The sequence below is a fragment of the Oculina patagonica genome, chromosome 4 (genome assembly GCF_052425735.1).
Source record: "Oculina patagonica isolate OP01 chromosome 4, crgOcupat, whole genome shotgun sequence".
NCBI lineage: Eukaryota > Metazoa > Cnidaria > Anthozoa > Scleractinia > Oculinidae > Oculina > Oculina patagonica.
This window is the reverse complement of record NC_135761.1, coordinates 1,465,208-1,482,134: the sequence shown is the minus strand read 5'-3', so window position 1 is coordinate 1,482,134 and position 16,927 is coordinate 1,465,208. Positions and strand designations below refer to the sequence as shown.

General features: G+C 37.1%; 1 protein-coding gene and 1 pseudogene across 2 annotated transcripts; both read right to left on the bottom strand.

The window, feature by feature from the left end:
• Positions 1-20: 20 nt before the first annotated feature.
• On the bottom strand, positions 21-16,662 carry LOC144649083 (microfibril-associated glycoprotein 4-like; annotated as a pseudogene). Its single transcript, XR_013569822.1, has 6 exons — positions 16,539-16,662; positions 14,796-15,052; positions 3,382-3,496; positions 2,718-2,840; positions 1,550-1,930; positions 21-1,284 (listed from the first exon to the last, which is right to left on the bottom strand). The product of XR_013569822.1 is annotated as a microfibril-associated glycoprotein 4-like (transcript).
• Positions 13,855-14,510, bottom strand: LOC144649108 (angiopoietin-related protein 7-like). The gene is made up of 2 exons (XM_078508570.1): positions 14,382-14,510; positions 13,855-14,047 (listed from the first exon to the last, which is right to left on the bottom strand). The coding sequence occupies exons 1-2, from the start codon at positions 14,494-14,496 to the stop codon at positions 13,902-13,904; spliced, it is 261 nt and encodes an 86-aa protein (XP_078364696.1). The 5' UTR covers positions 14,497-14,510; the 3' UTR covers positions 13,855-13,901.
• Positions 16,663-16,927: the final 265 nt, after the last annotated feature.

Sequence of the window (16,927 nt, the reverse complement as noted above, 5' to 3'; positions counted from 1 at the left end):
TTTATTAAAGGTTTACAAAGCTTGCTTAAAATAGACCAAATACGCCAGCGATCTTAAAGAAAAAAACTCCCAAAAGTACCAGTTTTAAAACAAGTTTTAAAAAGTTTCAAGTTAGTCTCAGTAAAAATTGCACGAATTAAATACCGTATACTACGATCAATAGACAATATCCACACCATCTCTGATCAAATTTGCAGTAGTGTCCGGGAAAAACTAGGTACACAAAGATCTAGAGTTATTAGAGAAACTCTAGAAACTATAGCTAAAAAATATTGAGGTTCGTATGCTAACAAGTCTGTCATATGATATATATAGAATAGACGAGCACCTGAACACTCTAGACTGGGAAAGGCTTTATATTCAAAGAACTTAAACGGTAAATATTATTTATAATGTCACAAAATGGCACCTAAGCGCCTTGTACAGGAATAAATCATGATGATGCTGATCAAGCGTTGAACTTCGACGTACACACAAATAAGTAGCAGTAGCTTTTACGTTTCACGTACCAAGATCAGCTGAAAAGTTTAATTTTTGGTTAATGGGCTCGTCTTGAAATTGTTATTCTAGTTTTTCGCAGTAGAAGCATTTTCTCGCTACCAATTCTGCTAAATCTGAGAAACCGGCGTTACAACTTTGCAATAATTCGATTTTTCGTCGAGAACAACAATACAATTCGTCGGAGCGTTTGTTGGTTTGGGCTATTTAGCCTTCCACCTCAGCCGTCCTGTCAGATGACTGTATATCGTACTTCATGATATAGGGTTACAACGTTTTGGTTGACCTATAAAACCAGACATGGCATTTTGTCTTTGTTCGCGAAATGAATACTTCTATTTTCTTTCTTTCTTCGGATTCGAAAGGCAAATTTGCAAAAGGAAATAAAAGAAGAGCAAACCTTAAAATCAATATACTATTTCTCTTTTGGAAAATTTGTTTCGCAATATAACTTGCAAACACTGGTTCTTATCATAATATGTCATCGATCAATCTTTAGAACAACAAAATATGAAATTTTAAAAATCCACTGGTCTTATTTTCATCTCGGTCCTCTTCAGCGAGTATTCATGTCCCTTCCAATGATACCAGATCACACCATCAGCAAGGGGAAAGGGGGATTTGCGTGACGATAGATGCCATTCAGGTTGGAGACGTGACATGCGATGTACCACCAGGCTCCGTGATACTCCATGGCACAGTTTCTGTTATCCTTGCTATCATTGTCCTGGTCTCGAGTTGTAAATGGTTGATCACGATGATAAGAGAGAGAGTCGTTAGCAGTTCCTGAGACATTAAATCAAGAAATGAGGATGGCTGGACACAAAAAAGGCCCTACAATTTGTAGATTGTCTTCATATATAGACTATCTTTTTTACTTTTAGAAGTCTTAAGTGATGATGGTATTTTTAAGAGCAATTTTGTGTCCGCATCTGTAGCCAAATTTGATGAAGTTTAACAAAATTTTAGATTTAATTAATATGGGAAATCTAATTTTAAACGACTAAAAGATGGGAAACGAAGGATCGACGTTTTCCTCAAATAAAATCACCTGAGTATGAGCCGAGGGTCAGCTTGTACTTGTCATTCTCACTCATAACACCAAACATGTCGTACTCGGCATAAGCAGTATTCCCTTTGAAGTCTTCCAAATCCACACGGAGCATGTTGGTTTCACCTGAGGTCAGCCGGTGAATCTTATCATTCCCGAGCCAAAACTCGCCACTCAGATCACCGAAGCCATGTTTGTAGTCGTTCCAGTTAAGGTAGAAATCTACCGACCCGTCCAGTCTCTTTTGGAACACTGTCCACCTCCCACCGGCTGTTGTTTGGTCACAAAACACATCAAAGGCAGACAAATTGTCAGGTTTGATTGTGTACACACCGTCTCTTCTTTCACCAGATTTGTAGATTTCAGCGCAATTCTTGTAAGCTGCAGAAATAAAGATATGCCATGTTCCTAGTACAATATATTTTTTTTCCTGAACTTCCAGGAATCAGTTGGCATGAGTTTTGTCCATTGCTTGGTTCTTGTACTTTGATTTAAAGAAAATCCCCTTATTGTGTCTCTCAAACTTCGGACATATTTGGATTGTTTTTACACACTAACAGTAAACATACGGCCTTGGTGGCAAACGAAAGTTCAAACCGTTCAGTTGGACATACCACTCAACCAGCGTCACTTATTCAGTTTAGACCATGTATCTAAACACTTCTGTGTCAGACCTAGACTCCAGGAGGGTCTGAATATTAATGGGGTTTAGTGTTTAGTGTTGCCCATAATTTTTAGTGTTTGCTGCTAATTTGGCCAATTATTTAACGTTTACTGCTTCTGGAGACAATGATGTTTTTGGAGGCAATGATGTTTTGTGTTTGAGGGGTTTCAATTATTAGTCTTCGGACATATTCGGCAGTATTCGGACATCTTTGGTAGCCTCTGGATATCTTTGGTAGTCTTCGGAAATCTTCCCAAATGATCAGTAATTGCCGAGAAATAACAATACTAAACAAAATAATATTGGCCTTTTTGGAGCGTTTTTGATTCTCTTTCTGGATAAAATTTACTGTTATAATGAATTTTTTACTGTTAGTGTTAAATGCCTAAAATTTAACTGTTTCATGCCAAGCCAAAAAATGAAGTGTTTGGTGCTATCGAGGTACCCCCATTCAGACCCTCCTCCAACAATCATACAATCACGTAGTAACAGTTAAGTCTGTACCTAAACACGAGCGTCCATCTCCAGTATATCCTTCCTTGCATGTACAATTATGTCCACCAACAGTGTTGAAACAGTGTGCATTCGTGTCGCATTCATGGCTGCCATTGCTGCATTCATCGATATCTAGATAACAAATGACAAAAAATATTTAAGATCACAACTGGCTGCGTTCCTCATCACGATCGCAACTGTGGGTGAAAGATGTAATAAAAGACATGCATACAGTTGAATTAAGAAAATCGCACGAAATCAAGGTATTTTAGAAAGTTAAAAATTGATCACATCACATACATACACTCACAACCCCTAAATACAGGTTGGTACTTTTACATGCACTGTTTTTGATCAATTCGGCTAGATGGAAAAAATAAATATTTACAATGTGCGGTGAACTTTTAGACATGTATACTCATTAATTATCCCTATGTAATATACCTTGACTGCAGTCCGTTCCAGTGAATCCAGCACGAAAATTGTTTTATATATTAAAAACACCCAAACAATTGCAATATTTGAGCTACCTGGCTGTTCTCGCTGATGCGTGTACCTATCATATTTGTGCTCAATGGTATATGAGCTCACATACCATTGCCTATTAACCAATCAAAATTCAGGAATTGCAATATACCATTGCTGGTTTTTAATAATCATCAATATACAATACCTTGACTACAGTCCGTTCCAGTGAATCCAGCGCGACAGATACAACGAAAACCTTTACTGGTGAATCCAGCTTGACAGGTGCCATTATTCAAACATGGGCTGCTACTACAAGGGTTCTGTAAAGAGAAAAAAATATATCAAGGAAAAACGAATCTTCTGTTCAACTAATGACTTTCCTTATACATTCTTATACATTTAGAAATCAAAGCTTTCAACCCTTTCAATTTTTTATTTGACGATGAAATGCCATTTGCATTGCTTAAAATACCTCGATGGCCAGAAAGGTGAACGATGGCTTATCCACAAGGAAGCTAGCAAATTTGTTTTCATTCGTGGCGTTGTTTAACTCGCATTTGTGTTTTCCTCCCTCTAAAGGACCCAAATTGATGGACACACAATTGGGCTCCATATAACACAACAATCGACAGGTCCCTTCATTAGGCACCTCCTCACTCCTGATCACGTGATTCTTCATTGCCCTGTTTGCAACTGGTTCCTTGAACTCGATGTTGCGACATTCATCGTCTGTGAAAGAAACAAAATACTCCAATGGATTTCCACGATAAAACGTATAATTTTCACCTTGCGTATATAAACTGGCTGATTTGATGTCCCATGCACGGTTTTCAATTATTTACGGAGTATACGTATCTTCAAGCCGCCGCTTTTGCAATACATAACTTTATTTACCCTTGGGTTGATTAGGCTGGTTAGATCTTTAGCAATAAAAAATGCTTATTTGCCGAGAAATAAATACAATGTAAAACTTTTAGAAATAAAAGGAAAAAATGAAAATTAAGTTTAAGCTTTAAGGGTCTTGAAGGTGTACGAAATCTTGTTGGAAGTAACGGCCGCTGAGTACTTAACTGATTTGAAGTAAAAACTAGTAGTGATGCTATGCCGAGGAGCAATAATTGAGATGAGAGAATGAACGAACTATAAAGACACCGTTCGAAACGATGATGTTCTTTGGTCTACAAGATACCTCTAGCTGCTTTTCGACTTTCTTGCTGATTTTCTTGCTAATTTTTTTAAAGTGTTTTCCAAATTGAGAGAGTCGTCAAAAGACATGCAATGACAGCTTGTTAAAGGGCTTTCCCGACAGGCCGGCACCTTGCATTTCTCAGGGTTAGAATCATCCTATTATTTCGAAACCACTCACACTTGCACAACCACAAGTTCTTTGTTAAGAACACTGTTCGACAACAGTTGGATCAGTATCGGCAAAATAGAGCTGTTTATCTTCAGCGAAATTTGAAAGCTGAGCCTCTTTGATGAAGTAAAATAAGTCGTTGATAAAAATATTGAACAACAAGGGCCCTTTATCGGAGCCTTGGAGAACACTACGGTTGATAAATGAAGTATCGCTCATAACGCCCTGCACTCGAACCCGTTGTCTGCCATTACTTCATAGCTCAATATAGGGCCCTCTGAGTCTACTGCGCTCGCTCGATTATTGGGCAAATAGAATGATTATATTCTCTGTTTGTGATAATTAAAGACGTACTGTGAAAAAAAATTAACATAGCACATTTTTTTCATCAATCGCTTTCTCAGTGTGTGTGGAGTGTGTCTCCTCGACATTTTAATTTCAGCTGAAGTTGGTGTTCAGGATGGTGTGATCACCAATAAACGTGAAACAAAGAATTCAAAAGGCAATAAACAAGACTCAGACCGCCACATCACAAAAGCTTACTAACCATAGTTTCCTCACGAAACTAAACTATATGTAACTTAATTCAAGCTGCATTTTTAAAAATAGCGACAAAGCGTCTTGAAAGAACTTCATCGAGTTGGCTAACTTGACTCGATCCGTAGAATGTCAAAAGAGGTATTTAAAAACGCAGCCAAAAATATTGGTCCGAGAAAATTTTATTTTTCTGAATGAAATAGCATTTTACAGAGTTCCTGTTAGAGAAAATGAGTAAATAAGCTCGGTTTATTGGCCTGTTTCCCAAATTTAAAATGCTTGAGAAGGTAGAATAATAAACTAGAACAAAATGCTTACCAGAGCAACCACAACTTGATGGGTAAATGGTTGCAAGTGAAATGCAAAGGATGCAAACGGTAGTCGCAATAGAAGCCATTCTTCTGGATGTGGAGACGTCCGTGTGCAAAGTTAATGTTCTGGAGTTTCAGCCAGTACACATTTGGTCCCTTTTGACAGAAGTCGTAAAAACTACAAAATATTTTCTTGTGTTAAATAATTTATTTGGCATAATTACAGTGGTCAAATGTTTAGCATTGTCAAGTTGCACCAGTGCAATACTTTAAACATTTACTTATCTTTAAAGTTTTAAAAACCATTTTTTAAAGATTGATAAAATGTTTTTGTAACATATTATCCCTAAATCTTCTGTTTGTTTTTTAGCTGTTTTACCAAATCGCGATCACCAAAATTAATTTCAACTACGACGAATATTCATTATCTATGTGGATAGGCAAAATAATCTGACTGTATGAAAATTTGTGTCAATTACCCTTAATGGATCCATCCGTGAATGTAGTTGTTGAATTTCATGACATGTGTAATTTTTAGTTCATTTGTTTTACAAACGTATTTAAGCCCAGCTAAAGGAAAACAGTAAAGCATGCGTGATCATGTTATACAGACCTTGTTTGCCTACGTCGTGTTTAACTTTTCTACTGGCATTTACTACTAACTTCTAAAGAACGCCGCATTTATCATTAGCATCAGTTTCATAATTAATAATATTTTGTTATACGTACAAATACATTAATTTGTACCCACAGGCGCTAATTTCCCAGCTTTTCATAATTAGCTATATAATCAAACAGTACAGACCTTGAGGAAGACATATAAGGTAATGTGATCGGAAAAAAAAACAAATTTGCAAAATAAAACACATCTATATTGAAACACAGGGAGACTCGTGTCTCATATTATTGTAAATATTTGCTAATCGAGATCACGATCATACTTAGGAACGTTGTTTCTAGCTCAATATTTTCTTTTAGAATTAACTTGCCGTTTTATAACAATATTTTAAAAGGCCTTTATTAACCAAAAATATTTTTTGTCAGTCAATTCATCTTTCGAATTCGCAAACGACTCAAAAATTCAAAGCCCATCAACACCAGTCCTCATGCAAATCTTTGTGTCAACTTGACCACAGGACAAGAAGTTGGAGGGGAGGGTAGATGGCAATACCCCTCAAAACCTTTATAATTATACCACAGCACAAAATTGAAGCAAGGGGAGTAAATAATTTGACATTGTAGCTTGGCCAGAGACTTTATTAGGGCTCAATGCAATCATAAGGCTACAGTTACTTTAACTAAGGTGATCCAGTATGGCAGGAGTGCTGGTCACGTGACTAGCCCAGGCCCAAACTGCAACCCTAACCCAAAATCTAACCCTAACCCCAACAACTTACACCCTAACCCTAACCCACAAGCCCTGACCCTGCAACCAAAAAAAAAAAAATATATTAAATATTCTAATCCATACACCATTATAGGCTTGGTTTAACCCTAGCTGTCACTCTGTCATGTTAAAAGTTGTGGTCACGTGACCTCTATTGTTCTCCTTAAATGGCTGTGGAAAAGATCGAAATTTTACATAATGGTAGAAAACAGGTGATCGGGGGAGAGAAAATGGAATTTTTGCCAAGATTACCTGTGTGCAACAAATAGCTTTTAAACGTTTGGCAAACACATTTATTTTCTAAAGATTTTAATATCAAGTAAGGTCTCTAATTTTCCGGGAGGGTGAATATAATGTAAATCGCCTTTCCAAGAACTAAAATACAATAACAAATTCTGTGAGTTTGTTCGTTTTTTTTGAAAATGTTATCACTGAATAGTTGGTTTCTTTTAGAATTCTTCAAGAGAGGGTTTTATCAATAAATATTCATCTATGCTGGTAGAGTAAATAGTTGGGCAAAAATGAAAAGAAATATAACAAATAAACATCATGTGTTAATTTCAAATGACTCACATTATTACTCGATTATTGCATTGCATGACAACTTGTGTTTCTGTGAATTTTTAGTTTTATTTATCAATTTGCACCTGTCAGCTAATAGCTTCAAAGATGACTAGCAGTTGGTGGTATTGCACAAGTCCTGTAAAATATTAACAATTATTCCATGAGATAGCGCTGGATATGAGCTGATAAAATCATGTCAAATAACCAACCGGCGCGTAGCTCAAGTTGGTTATAATCACCTCATATACTACAGGTGCGAATGGAATAAATTCACACCTCGGTAATTGTCGTAGGAGTTTTCGAAAACACTTCTTTACTTTATTTTTTTTTCCCGATAATCATAGTTTGTGATAGTAAAGATAAGAGGAGTGCCTTCGACCTAAGATGGATACAACCTAAGACGGATTTCGCAGAAAAAGCCATTTAAACAAAGTCATGATCTGTCATCACACGCTGAGAAAGCTCCATATCAATAAACAAATTCTCCTTGCAGGTCTCAAGATGTTTATCCAAGCACTAGTTGGGAGAATGATGTTTTTTCATCTATTCCGGCACTTCCTCCGGCGCGTCGCGTGCCGTGGTCATTTCTCCATAATTTACCGATTTCCTGAATTCTCTTTGTTCATTGCCTGGGCCAAATGCGAGAAGATTAAAACGGATTGCGTTCGGGTAAAGTTGAAAAACGTCGGGCCGACCTTTTTCAAGTTTATCTCAATTTGTATGAAAGTGTCATTCACGGCAATGCTCGAAAATCATCCTTGCTTGTTATATGTGGCCGTGATTTTTCAATAAATGACTTTGGCTCTGCCAATTTGAAGTTTACAGCTCTTATTTAACAAAAATAATTAGAATCACCTAAAGCCTGGTTCTCATATGATCGTCCCGATCGTCTCTGTCGCTTCTGTCGCTTCAAAAAGTTTGCTTGCTCCAATCACCTCAGACTTTGCAAACGTCAGAAGCGACAGAGACGATCGGGGCGATCATATGAGAACCAGCCTTAAAATACCGTGACCTAGTCCCTTTAAGGTCGCGGGGGATACCAACAGCATGAATAAATTCATGAAGGGAAATTTTGCTTGACCTGCATCTTTTGAAACGCTTATTTCTCAGCTGTTATGGGTGCGATTAAGCTCAAATTTTACAGAGACAAAAAGAAATGATGAAAGATTGTGAATGCCATCTTTTATTTGGTAGATTGCATTTAACGGCGATGTTATAGCCTCGTTAGTGCCAAAATTTGGGAAAAATATGATTTTGTGGCAGAGTTTGCGGAACGAATAGGAGACAGTACACTGTGATCTTGTCAAAAACTCATCAGTCAGTACCTCTAGAGTGGCATAACAGAAGCGGATTTTTTAATTTAAAGTTTGCCAGCAAGTTATAGCGGTTTAAGTGCGCAAATTTGAATTTAATGTCTTCTACCTCTTTCTAAAAGCGCTCTTTTAAAATTCCGCTTCTGTTATGACACACTACAGTATTCATAGTTTACCTATCTGCAGTGGCAAGTCATGAAGTTTGGTATCCGTGCTGTATCTGCCACAAAATTGTCGGAAAAGTCCAAACTTTGAGATTTCCGAAGGTGTCCCGACCAAAATACGATCATTTTGCCAAGGAGAGATGTAATTATGGTAACTATATTCCACGCTTTTTTGGTGAGCACAATGCGCTTTTAAAAAGGACACGATTGTTTATGCCGAATATTTTTGTAATTACTCTGAGTTGCAGAAATATTCAAATTTAAATGAAAATAAGCTCAAAGATCTCCTACAATCTATATGAACGTATATCGCTAAGTGTTGTTTTAAATTGGTTAAATGTCAAAGAAACAGGGATATTTTTCAAATCACGCGCACGTGCCCATATTTTTGTCTAGTCATAAATATCTCGTAAAGTTGTTGATGTCATACGCTTTAAATAAATGCATAATGATGAGCCTATGGTGTCCCCCGCGACCTTAAGGCAAGCTCGATACGGGTCGTGTTTCATTCCTCCTCGCATATCCCTGATCCCTACATCAGACATTCACTTAGACAATAACCTAAAATTAGACGAGGTTGAGCAAGGTATTCAGTTTGCCTCAGAACAGATCAGGAGTGTATTTTTATCGGAAATGGAAGTCAGCGACTTGCCCAAATATGCATCCACCCCACAGAAAACTCTCATTTATACCAAGAGCTAAATACATGAACCTCGGCAACTAAAAATTGTTTAACTCCATATTTATTTAACTTATGAAAAACATGTTTTAACTTATTTCATTTTGTATACATATCACTCAAAAAACTTGGTTCTTGAACATCATTTTGCCTCAGTCGGTACTCTAAACATTAAACTATTGCAGCAGCTACAAGATGGTGCGCTTTGATTTGTGCCCTAACAAACTATTAAAAACGCATTTGCAGCTGACTAGGTATGCATACTGTAGGTGCACGAATCTATTATACTAGATGTACATGTAGTCCGGTGGATAAGTGAAAGTATTGTGCACTTAATGATAAAAGCATGAAACTTGGCACACAAATATTATAAATCTTGAGGAACATTTCAACGATTATAGGCATCCTGAATGTGACCTTTGTCAGGGGGGAGGGGACGTTTCAAAATGGCCGCCAGGCAGATTCTTTGTTACGTCAACTTGGAACAAAGCGACTTGGTACAACGTCAAATTGTCATTTTTAGGATATTTACTCATTGATCTAAGACCAAAAATAAGAAATATGGCATCAAAATTTCTTTTTAAGTGTCTTACAGAATTTGAGTGGTATTTTCGAAGCTAAAATTATATATGCAAATTATGATTTCATTACACTCATATTAAAGAAACCCCGAGATATACTTTATGACTGTTCTGACGTAAGCTCATATGGGATACAATGATTTCAACCAACAAGTGTCCCTACAATTCGTTGCGCTGACAGCTACCACGTTTGCATACTTGACTGTACAGGGCAGATTTTCTTTTACACATCTACACCGTCCTCTGAAGCGTCTAGTACATCCCTCATTGATGGTGGCGTAAAGGTCAGCATCACGCACTTGACTGGCGATTAATAATGCTGAAAACAAATGCCAAACCCGTTTCATGGACAGTTGCTTCTCCTGTGTGCAGGTTTTTGCTTTATCAGGACGCCAACTGAATAAACTCAAATTGTTCTTTGGTATATCCTATCACTAGACGAGTTGTGCATTCTACTATTCAGCTGATAAAGGACTCGTTGCACTAGTGTTCGCTAAGCTCTTTTAAATTGCGGACAGAATCGATGACTGCTGCATTCATTATTCTTGATCGAGGAACGATGCTTGGCTTGCTAAAAATAAATGCAAAATATGATGTTATCGTTGTGAAGTAATCATGTTCTTGTAATCTTAGCTTAAAAACTATTATAAAAACTGTTATACCAACTGTTTTAAGTTCCTTGTATTTCAGCAGTAAGGACAGACTGCAGTTATCACAAAATGGTTAAAATAACAGAAAAAATACAATTTGATGAGTTAGGTCACCTGGCTGGTCCTCGTGGTGATGAAGCTGTGAAGCTGTTTCCTTCATGTACAAAACAACGCGAAATTCGCCAATGATCCTGGACATCTCTGGTCCAGACACCATTCTTTAAACGATGCACCGCTACATTCTGGCTGACTTGTTTGCCACTACGTACAATACCTGTCAAGCTTATACAGAGCTCAAGCTGTAATCTGGTGTGCACGGGCGGTCTTCTTGACATGCACCGTTAAAAAAAGAATTTGAAGTTCCTGCAGTCGCTTTTTCAACTTGTACTAGTGCTGACGTCCAGCCACTGCCATCTGAAAGATCTCCAAGTGCTTTTAGAAAGTGCTTTTAGCAATGCCATCTTGATGTGTTTGCCACCCATCATTTCTTCAAATGACTCCTTCCAATATGTTTCTGGTCATATCCACTGGATTTGCTTTGATTTCTGAACAGTGGTTGAACAAATGTGATCACAGAAATTTTCCCAGGATTAAAAACTGCCACAGCCTTTTTCAACACATTCACGGAATGACAAATCATCGCCACTGACTTCGAGTCATCCGGGAAAGAGGAACAAGTGCGCTGACTGCTGCAGGGCCATGAACTGGGGTCTGTTGGTTGTTGTCTTATTGAGTGGTATGCAGCCCAAGGTGATGCAAGTCCTTATCACTGGCACTACCATCGATAATCTTGCTGAGGTGACCGGTCGTATCATTGTCTTCTGCTACAGCCTTATTCATCAGACTGCACCTGGATTGTTTCAGTCCACAACCTTCTGGAACAAAAGGCTCGTTCTTTGTGACGGTGGCTGCCGGTACAAATGTGTAGCTGTCCGGTCTTGCCAGACCCAGAGATAGAAACGCATGATTGTTCTGTGCCACGATTTTCAGTGTAGGGATCCCTGAACAGTGTTATGCCTGTCCCAATGAAGAATCCATGTGCACTAGTTGCTGTCGGACCATGGCCAATATTATCGACTGCTGATATTGTGAACACTCCAATGTTTAGTGTAGACAGGCAAACTGTTTCAACTGTCTCGGAGTGGCTAATGACAGAGTTACCAAGGTCTGCAGACAATCCTAGGACACGGTCATGTGAAACAGATACTCCCAGCCTGTAAAGTGTATCCACTAGATCTTTTGATCTTACTGTAAGTAGAGTAAGCTTTGTATAGTAATGCGTAAAGCCTTGTATAGTAAGTAATTAGTAGCGAACATGTCAATTTGTAAGAACGTTCTGTGTGTGTTTTGCAATAAAAAAAAAAAAAAAAAAAAAAAAAAAAAAAATAGATCTTTTGATCTTGTTCTATGAGTGTACTATTGCACCTAGAAATAGTGGCAGTGGCGTCTCTCATTGTTCGAAATGCCTGGTGTTCGAAAAGGGTTTTTGACGCCGGCGCACACAACTGTTATACATTATAAGAGCACAGCTTCACTCTCATCGTTGAGAAACAGAGCAAGTTGTGACAAGTAGCTAGCTTTGTCCTTAATGTTTGTCCCACACATGATAACATTGAGGCACCGAATTCTCCTGACAATTTTCTGGGAATGAACTAGTGGTCCGCGTTTGTTTCTTAACATGTCCTCGTGAACAACGTTTGCAGCACGACTTTATCATTACTTTGTAGCTTCACTCTCATCGTTGAGATAACACGATCTTGGAGATTTTCCGACGTATCCATTGGCCACAAACAGCACATTTGGAGCCTCATTGCATCCTTCCAATTGTGGAAAATTGCTGAGAATTTTTTTTTCAATCTAGTAGAATGATCTACTGAGGAGTCCCGTCCAAGCTGATCCATTCTATAAGCGTAAGCTGCTTGTATATATGAAATATGTTCAGCAAAACAGTATTAAAACAAGTTTAAATACTTTTTTCAAGAAAAACAAAAAAGGGAACAAGATACTTTTATATAATCAGTGTGAATGAATTCTTTTGAAAATCTAATTTGCATAAAGTCCAAAATGGCAAAATTTTTCCCAAAACATTTCAAAATTTCAATTTCTGAACAATTTTTTAAATCTGGAATTTCTTTAATAAATGACCATCCTTAAAAATATTAATCAAACCTTCTAGTAAGTAGTTTTGCATTATGCTGTCATAATAAAGATTCTGGCTGGCGGCCATTTTGAAAAGTGCCTCTGTCCCCCCGGAAAAAGTCATATCCAGATTGCCTATAATCTTTCAAATATTCCTCATGATTTATAATATTAGTGTGCCAAGTTTTATACTTTTATCATAAAATGCACGATTAGTTCCTAAAATGACACTTATCCCCTGGACTAATAGTGCTTTTTTATTTTAGTTTTGATTCTAACAATTGACCCAGCTATACGTTGATACGAATCTCTCTATCATTAGCTAATTGGCCCGCTATACTAGCTTTCTCGTACAAGTCTCCAGCAGCTCAGAAGTGTAAGCTGGCTTATAAAAGGTGACATGTTCAACTTTTTTTGTAAGACCTCGGAATTATGTTTTTCAGTTATAACGAGCGCTTGTGGTACTTCTGAACAAGAAATGCTTTATTTGATCGAACATATATTATTTACCAAAATTTGCCAATCATTTTGTCTGACATAGAAAGTGAGTCGGTTCCCAGTCGAGCCTCTATTTTAACTCTCTTCATGCTATTATCTGGATATAACTTCAACGGTTTGTAAAAAAAATTCTTCCGCAAAGTAAAATCACTAAAATGATCTTCTGCCCCCATTTTGAAGGTCGAGGTTAAGTTGTAATGTAACCCTGCGTAACTGTTCTACATAAAAGAATGTTAAAACGTTCACTTTGAACCTCTAAAAACATTTTAAATTTGGGCTCTTATTTAGGCTCTTGCAAACATGGTAACCCCGCCAATTAAAACAAACTTTAAGTAATACCATTTTAGCCTATCACAGACAACCACTTATGCGGGTTTTTACTTTACAAGGAAAAACTGTTCCCAGTCTTTAGAGTCGGTCGCATCAGAAATCCACCGGTCTTATTTTCATCTCGGTCTTCTTCAGGGAGTAGTAATACCCCTTCCAGTGTTTCCGCATTACACCATCACCGAAGGGGGAGGGATTGTTGTGACGATAGATTCCATTTAGGTTTGACTGGAAACACCATAGGTACCACCAGGCTCCGTGATATGTTCTGGCACAGTTGTCGTTCCACATCTATCATTATCCTTATCTCGGGTTGTAAATGGTTGACCGTTGTGCCAGCTTGTGAGGGAGTCACCAGCAGTTCCTGAGACATATGATGAAAACATGAGTAAAAACTTAATTCCGCATAAGAAAAAGGTGAGAGGAATAAACATCTTCTAACAGATCTTGCATTACCATGTTCTACAACCGCACAGAATGGCCGGACACAAAAAAGGCCCTAGTTTTTCTACAAGGCATTAATAAATATTTTCGGACTTTAAGAAGTCCTTAGTGATGATGGTATTTTCAAGAGCAGTTTGTATCTGCAACGTAGCCAAATTAGATGAAGTTAAAATAGGTTTAATATGCAAAATATAATAATTTCAAACGACTGAGCGATTGGAAACGAAACACCGATGTTTTCCTAGTAAAATCACCTGAGTAAGAGCCGAGGATCAGCTTGTACTTGTCACTCTCACTCATAACATCAAACATGTCGTACTCGGCATAAGCAGTATTCCCTTCGAAGTCTTCCGAATCCACACGGAGCATGTTGTTAACAACTGAGGTCAGGTGGTGAATTTTGTCATTGAGTCGTTCCAGTTATAATTAAGGTAAAAATCTACCGACCCGTCCATTCTCTTCCAGCGGTACAGATACAACGAAAACCTTTACTGGTGAATCCAGCTTGACAGGTGCAATTATTCAAACATGGCCGCTACTACAAGAATTCTGTTGAGACAGAAAAAGAGGTAATGAAAGGTGAATCTTATGGCCCCCTAATTCAGTGCCCAAGTGATTTTGTTTATAGGAATCTTAGCTTTGAACCGTATTTGTATTGCTTGAACTACCTCAATGGCCAGAAAGGTGAAGGATGGCTTATCCACAAGGAACATGGTAATTTGGTTTTCATCCGTGGCGTTGTTCAACTCGCATTTGTGTTTTCCTCCCTCTAAAGGACCCAAATTGATGGACACACAATTGGGCTCCATATAACACAACAATCGACAGGTCCCTTCATTAGGCACCTCCTCACTCCTGATCACGTGATTCTCCATTGCCATGTTTGCAACTCGTTCCTTGAACATGATGTTGCGACATTCGTCGTCTATGAAAGAAACAAAGAAAAAAAAATATTACAATAGTTTTCCGTGATAGATAAACCCATTTGCTCCATACAAGCTTTTCAAATTCACGTAAGGCATCTTTCGTGGGCTGTTAAAAAAAAAAAAATTATGTTGAAACAAAGAAAAAGATTATTACAGTAGATTTTCGTGATAGATAAACCCATTTGCTCCATACAAGCTTTTCAAATTCACGTAAGGTATCTTCCGTGGGCTGTTAAAAAAAAAGAAATTATGTTGAAACAAAGAAACAGATTATTACAGTAGATTTTCGTGAAAGATAAACCCATTTGCTCCATACAGTACTTACCCGCTTATAAGAACCTGCAATTTAAGAACCTGTTAGCCTAAAAATATCAATTTAGACCCCATTTACATAAGAACCTATTTAGCCTAAAATTTGAAACAGGTTCTTATAGAAAGGTTCTTATAGAAATTAACCTAAAAAAAACTTCATGCAAAAAAACATAACTCGAAAGTAGTGAACTTGAACATGTATACACTTCTAAATTTGGTATAAATAATGTTTTCGGACTCCAAATTTTCTTGTTTATTAAACAAGTAAGGCGTCTTTTTTGCTTAATAAACAAGTTTGGCTAGTGAAAGTTGCTTATTAAACAAAAAAGACCCTGTTTTGGCATTAAATTAATATACATGCCACCTTTCTACCATTCACAGGTGTATAATATATTTTTCATTAAATAAGAACCTATTTAAGAACCTGCGTAGCCTAAAATTCCACTAAGCACCATTTACATAAGAACCCGTTTAGGCTAAATTTGAAAAAATGGGTTCTTATAAGCGGGTAAGTACTGTACAAGCTTTTCAAATTCACGTAAGGTATCTTCCGTGGGCTGTTAAAAAAAGAGAAATTATGTTGAAACAAAGAAAAAGATTATTACAGTAGATTTTAGTGATAGATAAACCCATTTGCTCCATACAAGCTTTTCAAATTCACGTAAGGTATCTTCCGTTGGCTGTTAAAAAAAAAGAAATTATGTTGAAACAAAGAAAAAGATTATTACAGTAGATTTTCGTGATAGATAAACCCATTTGCTCCATACAAGCTTTTCAAATTCACGTAAGGTATCTTCCGTGGGCTGTTAAAAAAAGAAATTATCAAAAACATAGACGAGGCTGTTTTTTTTTTTAAGTGCATAAATCTTTTAAAGACAGTGAGAATTTTCGTCTTCCAAATGATCGAACGTTATCAAGAGAATAACAAATGGTGGAAAGGCGTCTTGAAAAAATGTCATAAAGTTGGTTAAGCTTAAATAACCAAAAAAAATCGCAAAAAATGTCAGGCAAAAATGTTTGTCAGAGTAACTATTGCTATTTTACGTTTTACCAAAACGTATAACGCTGAGTGAATGCAAATTTTAGATGCGAGGCAGACTACAAAAAAATAATAATAAAAATGAGAAAATATGTAGAACTGTACTAAAAAAAAACTAGGCGAAAAATACTTACCACAACAGCCAAAACATAACGGATAAATGGATCCAAGTGAAATACAAAGGATGTAAACGATAGTTGAAGTTGTATGCTTGAACTGAATCTCCAAATAAACCATTCTTGTGCATATGGCCACACCAGTAAAAAGTTTTCACTTAAATTGTCAACAAGAAATCACGTAAACTACAGCAGGTGCTTGTGTGTCAAAGAATTTCAAGATGAAATATTGTTGTTGCAATACCCAGTGTTGTTAATAAAAACATCTTTTTTACATTAAATTCAATACATCTATGCTAAGTATTTACTTCTCTCCAACCGTTTCAAAATAAAACACGGGGTAGGTGGTCTCTGTTGGTTAATCGCCCGATTTTTCTACATTTTTCGACGTTTTCTCACACTTGAAA